The following is a 10,000-nucleotide window of genomic DNA, read 5'->3' on the forward strand; positions in this document are numbered from 1 at the left end:
TATGTTCTTCGTGTTCTTCCGAAGCATAACATCTATCTGTTGTTAAAGCTTAGTTAGAATCCGGGGTGATGTTTTGACGTAATCATGCTAACAGACAAACAAAGAGATAAGTAAACGCAGGTCATTTTATACCCTTGGCGGAGGTAATTACCACAAACACGTACTCATTTGGGCGTGTCCTTTATGTAATAGGGGGAAACCATCACCCCCACCCTCTCCCCCTGCATTTGCATTGAGGGGGGGGGGTTACGGTGTAGGTGACGATGCCGCAAATTCATTGATTGTGTTCCTGGTGCTTTGTGTGACGTCACTGCTGCATGGTGCTTCTTTTGGAGCTGACGCTGCATCTTTGACTCCTCGCCTGTTGCATACGATTTTGCCAGAGGATTTTTACTTAGATTTTGCAAGATAATTTTTTGCTTAGATTTTGCAAGATGATTTTTATTTAGATTTTCCAAGATGATTTTTACTTGGATTTTGCAATATAATTTTTACTTAGATATTGGAAGGTGATTTTTATCTAGGTTTTGCGGGAGAATTTTTATTAGATTTTGCAAGATGATTTTTATTTAGATTTTGCAAGGTGATTTTTATTTAGATTTTGCAAGGTGATTTTTATTTAGATTTTGCAAGGTGATTTTTACTCAGATTTTTCAAGATGATTTTTACTTATATTGCAAAGAATTGTTGTCTCGCGATTATTTACATGTTTTATACTTTTATATTTTTTAAAAAGTATTTTTAGTCAATTTTAAAGCAGAATTTTCCCATTGTTTTAAAATATTCTTATTACTTTTATTTGAAACATTATATTTTAAAAATTTACTCTACATTTTCATGCTATCATAAAACAAATATGAAAAACATCATTCACTTACATGTTCACGATTTTCTCTCCGGGAATGCCAGGATGTCTGAAAACTTTAAATCAATCAATCAATCTTTGAGGGAATTTTATGTTTTACACACATATTCGCTTACATGTATGAATGAATCAATGTGATAATGTCTAATGTCTATGATCACTTTACAAGGGCTGTTCTTTTAGAAAGAAAATAACTTAACATTTTCAAGTCTGTGAAATGTTGGATAGATAACATTATCAATATTCATGTAGGAAATGTTACATCGTGTGCGTTATTTGATTTTTTATGTGTTGAACAATGGAGAGATAAAACGAGTCTCCTGTGGTGTTTCAAGAGAAATGAAGTTATGCATCTTAAGAATCATCGATGGTGATGAAATTCCGTTTTATATTTAAGGAAAAATATAATTTCCATTTTTTTTTTTTTTTTTTTTTCTTCTAGAGATAAGAGAACTCTCCACAAATAATGGATGCGATGAAATGTTAATCTCAAAAGATGTATTGACACTTCGGAAGAACTATCAACTGAGGCAAATAAATATGTCTTAAAGATTCATCACGAAAAATGGAATAACACTATCGATGAATCATAAGCAGCGATGATATACTGTTGCGAAGAAACCATGATCAGAAATGCAATGTCGCATAAAGAATTCAGCTCTAGAAATGATACAGTATGAAAACCGCCATCATCATTATTCATCATCAACATCATCATCATACATCACCTCTCTTTCTCCTCCCCATTATCATCATTCACCTGAGCCTCGGTAAGACATAGAAACCAATCCAGTCACGAGTTATGGGTTTCGAATTCAGTACGTCCCCAGGACCTACCCCAGAGTTAACCTCACGTCGCTAACCTTACAAGCCCCAAAACGAATAGCTCCCCTGACTGGGAGACCAGGAACGCTAAGTTATGGTGTGTATCTGGGAAATTGATATAGCCTGGAACCAGCCTGTGACTCTTAGACTTAGCGGGTAAGGACGGAGGTCTTCATTAAGGCAAATGGGGGATTGGACCTTTAGCCACAAGGGCTATGGCATCTTCTTGCCCCATCCGCTCGCATTTGTCTGCGAGTAAGCGATAATATGGGGAAAGTTCGCCCCCCTCGGCGGTCTCTTATGGCCAGAAATTTTCCATGTACGGTCGATACTTGTGATTAATTGGTCGGCGCGAGGTTTAGTTTGTCTGTGTGGCTTTGGGGCGGCTGTGGGTTGGGCTTGTTGATGCTACTGCTGCTGTGGGTTGGGCCTGCTTGCTGCTGCTGCTGCTCTTGCTGCTGCTGCTGCTGCTGCTGCTGCTGCTACTACTGCTACTGCTGCTGCTGCTGTGGGTAGGGCCTGCTGCTACTACTACTACTACTACCTGTGTTGCTACTACTACTACTACTACTGCTGCTGCTGCTGCTGTGGGTATGGTCTGCTGCTGATGCTGCTACTACTACTTCTGCTGATGCTGCTGCTGCTGCTGCTGCTGCTCGTACTACTACTACTACTATTACTACTACTACTGTTACTGCTGCTGCTGCTGCTGCTGCTGCTACTGCTGCTGAGATGTGTGTGTCTTTGTGTGTGTGTGTGAGAGAGAGAGAGAGAGAGAGAGAGAGAGAGAGAGAGAGAGGGGGGGGGTATGGGTTTCACTCCAACGGCAGATTTTTATTAGAAACATGCCTATCGCTTGGGACTTTATATTGCTAAAGGCAGGTTGGCACTTTGTTGACCAGAACGAATTCATAATAATATAGATGTGAAAGTCGTTGCAAACTGATTATTAAATTTTTTAACGGTAGTGATATTTAATACTAATAGTATTAAAAGAAATGAATACGTCAAAATTCCCCATTCAGTGAATATTTTTTCCCCCTTAGCGGTTATAATGCTTTTCGGGTATTAACTAACAAATTTGTCAGTTAATGATATTGCGACTTGTTTCATGTAGACAGTCCTTCGACAAGGTGAAGAGGAATTGTTTTTATGTTGCACAGGCTTTCGTCATTGAAAAGAGGAATTGTTTTTATACAGTGTAGGCTTGCGTCAATATGAAGAGGAATTGTTTTAATGTAGCGTAGACTTTCGACAATGTGAAGAGAAATTGTTTTTTTTTTTTTATATAGGGCAGGCTTTCATCAATGAAAAGAGGATTATATATATATATATATATATATATATGTGCGTGTATATATATATATATATATATGTGTGTGTGTGTGTGTGTGTATATATATAATTCACAATAGAAGTAAGTCGTATAGAGTATACTACCCGTCAATCAAAATTCACTCTCTCTCTCTCTCTCTCTCTCTCTCTCTCTCACGTGTGACCTCCTCTTGTCAATCATCCCATGATCTAGAAGTAGACCCTACGAGTTTTCACAATTATTGATATTTTGACGCCTAGGGCGAAGTGACTCCCATACTGATCTAGCATGTGCAATTAAGACTCGCTTGTACAGCATATGGCTGCCAGTCCATTTCTTGCCAGTATTAGTCAAAATATTTTCAATTGGGATTAAATCTGGAGACTTTGCTGGTGATTCTCTCTGGGTGATGTAGGGGTGGTTTCTAAACAGGAAAAGTACTGCAATACTCTTTAAAACCATTTGGAAAACACTTTATAAGATTGGTATCCAATAATTTTTCTGTGAGAGCAAGAAGTAATCTCACAATATGTACCATTTTTTTCTATTTTATTTTTATTTTTAACTATGCTTATATCAATATGTTTCTATATTTGTACGAATTTCTATTTCCTTCGAAGCAAAATTTGTTAACATGAAAGCCCATTCTTCCTTCTTCTTGCCCCCCGTTATCTCTACATTAAGGGGTCGGTTGGCTGATGCGCCCTCTCTAATACATTTGATCAAAGGCATCCTCTTATAACAAACCTCTTCTATCCATATCATCCTTCACCTTGTCTTGCCATCTGATTCTGGCATTTGTGATTTTCATACAGTTTTACATGTATGCATAATGTTAAGACCAACACTTCAGTGCGGGTTAATTTTGATTTTTTATATCTTTTATTATTTTATTTCTTAGTATTATACCTACTTGGATACATAAGTCTCACCAACCAGTTTTCATCAACTGTGCATTAGGTCAAGTAAAACGAATGTTATACACCATAATGATATCAGCCGAAGTAATTGAAAATTTCATCAGTAATTCTAATTTCAAGTTTGAGATGGACAAAGAAATGTTTTTTAGTGTAAATATGATGTGTTGAGAGACACCATAACGAAAATAAGAATAGTTTTCAAACTCTCCTTTCCAGTTTAAAACAGTCGTTTAGCTGTTCCCATTTGCAAAATTAAAGAAAAATATTACCTCATTTTTGAACTGCCAATCATGCTATTCTATCTTGTTTCTCTTTCTCTGTATTTTTTAAAAAGTTTTATAGTTTATATATGAAAGACCCAATTTAAGGTTGTTGCTGTTCTTAAGATATTTTTTTTTTATTGTTCATTACTTCTCTTGTAGTTTATTTATTTTCTTGGTTACTTTCCTCACTGGGCTATTTTTCTCTGTTGGAACCCTAGGGCTTATAGCATCTTGCTTTCCCAAATTAGGTTGAAGCTTAGCTTGTAATAATAATAATAATAATAATAATAATAATAATAATAATAATAATAATAATAATAATAATAATAATAATAATAATAATACTTCCTCTAAGTGGTGTAATGAATCTCCTAATCTCAATGGAAAATAGAATGTCTTCCTCATTATAAGGCTTTCAGTGAAATGTGAATTTTCTAAAAGAAATATTTCGAAATAAAAAACTTACAATAGTACTGTGGTCGTTACAGTATAAAATATCCTGTATGTGACACTGCAGATGGTATATTCCACATTAGTTACTTGTGGATGGTTATTATTTTTGTTTCCTTTTATGGCGTTTTACATTTCTGGGCCTCGCATAGTGGTAGTTTTAGAACTATCCATTTCAGTCGTATCTAGTAATTATTATTGATATGTGTACATTTATATAGCATTATATTTGCATTCAATTCTTTCCCGGATTTTTAATAATAGTTGATCATTTGGGTATACATATCAGTCTCTCACATTTCATGGTTTCCACTGTGCCTAAATATATTAATGAATATATAATGAGCAATGCATGAAATTTGAGTATTTGTTTGTGAACAAATATACACGTCATTGGATGTGAGAATCTACAATAATTCATATGAAGAAAAATTTGTTTCAGGTTGAAGGAGAGTCTAATCCATAGTTTTACCCTAATTTTTTTTTATTTTATTTTGTTTTTAAATATTTCTTTTCTCTTATTCCAGGTGAACAATAACAGCTTCAGCACAGCTCTGACATCCCGTCGCCCGATGACCTTAGAGGACATCGAACCAGCTCATCGAGAGGATGTCTGGAAACTCCTGGGCCTCATACCCGAAACGAAGGGGCTGGTCACAGGAGTGCGGAGAGTGTCCGTGGATCCAGCCATTTACTCGAAATTGAAATTCTGCGTCAACGCTCACAACGGATCGGCCAAAGGAGTGGAAGGGAGTGAGAGTGTAAGGACAAGGGCCCTGACCCGGGACGTGTCGATCGACTATTCGAAAGATCCTAAGAATGCAATCATGCTACCTCGCGGCGTCCCGACCCCGATGCCCAACTCCTCGAAGCCCAAAGAAAGCGCTGCCCCGGCGAAGGATACTCCCCTTAGAGCAGACGATAACGGTGGTGTCAGTGGTGGTAACAGTAGTAGTAGTAAAAGTAGTTCCGCTAGTTCACGCCCACAAAGAAACAGTGCATGTCGAGTTGGACTCACTCCTTTAGAGACGGACGAAGACGTCTTCTTGATGGAGCCCAGCGCTCCGGAGGCGACTTCGCCCTCATTCCCGAAGTCTCCTCGAGGAAGCGCAAGTGTTACGGCGGATGGCACGCCGAATGGCACGACTGCCACCATAGTGTTTGATTTCACGCCTCCCAAATCCCTTCTTTGCGTTCCTATCTCCGCGCCTGGGAAGGAAACCTCGGCTGTCTTGGCCTGCCTTGTCAACAAGAAGGCAGGGCAGTTTGGCAAGAAGGACATTGAGACCGTCAAGGAATGTTTCAAGTAAGTTAGATTTGTGTTAATCGTGTCATTTCTCTTTTTATTTAGACCCAAATACATTTCATATTGTTTAAACATTTATTCCTACCAACACATTGCTAATTTATTTCATCTATTCACACATTATCAGATATTATGATTTAAAAGACATATCTTATTGCTAAAGGTAGCTAAAACGTATAGAATTTCGATATACATGCTTTATTTGGACTTAGAGATGATTTATCATAATTACAGGTAATATTCTAATAAAGTTATGTCACTTTTACTCTCTCTCTCTCTCTCTCTCTCTCTCTCTCTCTCTCTCTCTCAATCATATAAAAATTAAGATGTAATTCGGATGGAACTTATTTGGATAGGGAAAACACATCATGGCTTATCACAGTAAATTAGTAAAATTTAAATTTCCAGGAACGACTGGAAAACTAAGTTCTGATAAAGCGCATTTAAGTTTAAGGAAGAGAGAGAGAGAGAGAGAGAGAGAGAGAGAGAGAGAGAGAGAGAGATTTAAAACACTGTAGGTTTTAGTGGAGTTTGAACGTTAATTTAGACAATCCTATAATCCTTTCATTACATTTACACGGCAATCTGCCTCCCGTGTGAGGATCAAAACACCTTTGTAGGCTTTCTGGCCACACGTGTGGGAATTAAGTTTCCTCTGGAGTTGGAGTTAATCCTTAAATCAATACACTTAAGGTCATACAGCATATGAGTTCCGTATTGAATCCTAATGAACGTTTTGGGAGTATTATTTTTTGAATTATTATTTCCCTTAGTTATTGTATCTCTTCTTAGCTTTATAGATTAAACATTATTATTACCTCCGACAACGAAGTTGGGAAGAGGTTATGTTTTCGCCCCTATTTCTCCCTTTGTCTGTATGTTTGTTTGTGAACAACTTCTTGGCCACAATTTTACCCATATCGTAGTGAAACTTCACGGATTGATTGGGATGTTGAGACGTTGAAGAGATTCAATTTTGAAAGTCCTAGGTCAAAGGTCAAGGTCAAGGTCGAGCAAAAGGTCGACTGAATTAACCCTAATCTTAACCCCAAATTCGCGCAAGCTGGTTTTTAGAAATAAACTGTCGTGGTGGAGGTCTGCACTCTCAGATTGCTTTTCTTATTATTATTATTATTATTATTAGCCAAGTCACAACCTTAGATGGAAAAGGAGGATGCTATAAGCCTGAGGGTTCCAATAAGGAAAATAGCCCAGAGAGGAAACAAAATAGGTAAACTACAAGAGAAATGATGAACAATGAAAATAAAATAAATAAAACATCTTAAGAACAGTAACATTAAAATAGATCTTTCATATTTAAACTATAAAAACTATAAAGATAAAACCTGATACTACTGTATGTTGTTTTATTGTTTGTTTTCGTAAATCCCAACATTCATTGGATGTCTAGGGTCTCTACTGATAAGTCTCAAAAGCCGTTGAATTTACTTATTTGATTTAAATGGGATTGTGGCTGCTAGGGTTCTTGAGGCCTTGGGTTTAAGCACCTAAATACAGAGCAGGAACTAATTGCGTGTCTGAGGCCGAGTTTCTGGTGGTTACGAAACCACAGGTATTAGTTTTTAAAGGTTTAAAAGTCACTCATGAATGGCAGAGGCAAGGGACCGTGACATTGCTCTATCGAGCTGGACAAAGCCCTAGAGACTGACCATGTATACATATGATTAGTGCCGAGCCCCCTCTCCACCCAAGCTAGGTCCAAGGGGGGGGGCAGGCAATGGCTGCTGATGACTCAACAGATAGATCTATTGGCTCCCCTAAAGCCCCATCCTTAGTTCACAAGGATGGCAAGGTTGCAACGACCAAAGAAATAGTGAGTTTGAGCAGGACTCGAATCCCAATCTGGCGTTCACTAGTCAGGGACGTTACCAACAGGCCAGCACAACCCTGTGCTTGTGGGATTCCAAGTCTCACCACAGAATTTGAAGTTCTTGGCGTTGAAGTTGTTGTAAAAATACAATTCTTGAATCTTTTATAAGTTAACGATATGTTTTGCAATACAGTGTGCGAGTGAGCCGTTAGGTGATAACTGAGAGGCCAGGTGAATGTAACTAAACTTTATTAAACAATCATTGAGTTTATATATAGCGACCTTCGAGGAAGAACGTCACAAAAATTCAAACATGATAAAGCTTGTATTAACATAACACAGGTTGGTCTATGAGCAGTGGAGAGAAGAGTGAATGATAAGATAAAAAAATCAAAACCGTTACAATGTACGAGCGTGTATGAAACACATGCGGTACAACAGTTATAAGGTTGACATTGTTTTATTAAGCCACAAGATACTAAAGGGAAGTCATGGCATTTTGATCTCACATGATTGCAAATAAACAAGCCAGGTTCCACACACACACACACACACACACACATATATATATATATATATATGTATGTATGTATGTATATGTATATGTGTATATATATATATATATATATACACATATATATATGTATATGTATATATATGTCTATACTGAATATGTATGTGTATGTGTAGATATATATATATATATATATATGTATATATACACACAAACACACACACACACACACACATATATATATATATATATATATGTAATAAATAAATAAAGCTTCCTGTTGAGTCTTATTCAGCTGATTCTACTGCTTGTTTAGGCAGATCATTCCACAATCTGGTCACAGCTGGAATACAACTTCTAAAATACTCTTTTATTACTGTGCCTTATGATGAAGAAGGCATGGCCGCTAGAATTAACTGCGTACTGAGTACAGGATAGTACAGTCTGGGACGACATAAGTTGCAGCACCATAATTTATGCAAACATCAATAAGTACAATGTAAACGAATACAAATATGTTGATTGGGTTCCAATTTATAATTCTTATTATGAAAATCCTGCGTGAGGACTGTTGGAAAGGGATTATGTGATTTCTGCTATCGGTATTTTCTGCTGAGTTATGGGGTCTTATGACTGGCCAGACAGCACTACATTTGATCCTTTTCTCTGGTTGCGGTTATATTTTCCCTTTGCCTACAGACTCATACTAAATATTCTGGCCTTTTCTTTACATATTCTCCTCTGTTCTCATACACCTGACAACATAGATTACCAAACAATTCTTCACTCATGGGGTCAACTACCTCACTGTAATTGTTCAGTGGCTACTTTCCTCTTGGTAAGTATACTGTAGAAGAGACTCTTTAGCTATGGTAAACAGATCTTTTATGAGAAGGAAACTCCAAAATCAAACCATTGTTCTCTAGTCTTTTGTAGTGCCATAGCCTCTACCATGGTCTTCCACGGTCTTTGATTAGAGTTCTCTTGCTTGAGGGCACACTCCGGCACACTTTTCTATATAATTTCTCTCCCTCTTGTTTTGTTAAAGTTTTTATAATTTATATACTGTAGGAGATATTTATTTTCCTTGTTTTCCTTTCTGCACTGGGCTATTTTCCATGTTGGAGCTTCTAGGCTTATAGCTTCCTGCTTTTCCAACTAGGGCTGTAGCTTAGCAAGTAATAATAATAATAATAATAATAATAATAATAATAATAATAATAATGTTCTGGTTTTTTCTAATTCTCTTCACACGATCTACTTCAGTCTTGAAATTTCCATAAAGTCTCGATTGGCATGGGTTGACTTTTCGCTTGTCCATATTTTCTCCTTCGCAGATTCTCGAACTCATCTCTTCAAATATCACAAAACTAATCCTCTGTCTGATGGTTGACCCAATTTCCCCAACTTCAATAAACTTGATTTACTTTTCTGTCCCCAGAGTTTCTTATCACCAACAGCCCTAATCAAGTTCACTTCCTCTCCTCTCGTCTCTCCCCTTTCACTCAATCTGGTACCATTCTATTGATTCGTCTAATCCGATTGTTTTTCATAGATTTTCCAATCCTCTCAATGAAAGGTGGTCCCGCATATATTTTTTTTCACTCTTGATTTATGCCAGACTTTTATTCTGTCTGATATTTTCGCATGAAACTCTGTTCAGATATTTTCTCTCCTTGTTTGTAAACCCAGTTTTAACAACATGTCATAT

At 37.0% G+C, this 10,000-nt stretch overlaps 1 protein-coding gene across 1 annotated transcript in view; it reads left to right on the forward strand.

The window, feature by feature from the left end:
- LOC137632423 (uncharacterized) overlaps positions 1-10,000 on the forward strand; it is a 124,163-nt gene that overhangs the window by 84,150 nt on the left and 30,013 nt on the right. Inside the window, exon 3 of the mRNA XM_068364356.1 lies at positions 5,166-5,944. Within this exon, the coding sequence (XP_068220457.1) occupies positions 5,166-5,944 (779 nt within the window). The remainder of the gene's footprint in view (positions 1-5,165; positions 5,945-10,000) is intronic.

The sequence above is a fragment of the Palaemon carinicauda genome, chromosome 41 (assembly GCF_036898095.1).
Source record: "Palaemon carinicauda isolate YSFRI2023 chromosome 41, ASM3689809v2, whole genome shotgun sequence".
NCBI lineage: Eukaryota > Metazoa > Arthropoda > Malacostraca > Decapoda > Palaemonidae > Palaemon > Palaemon carinicauda.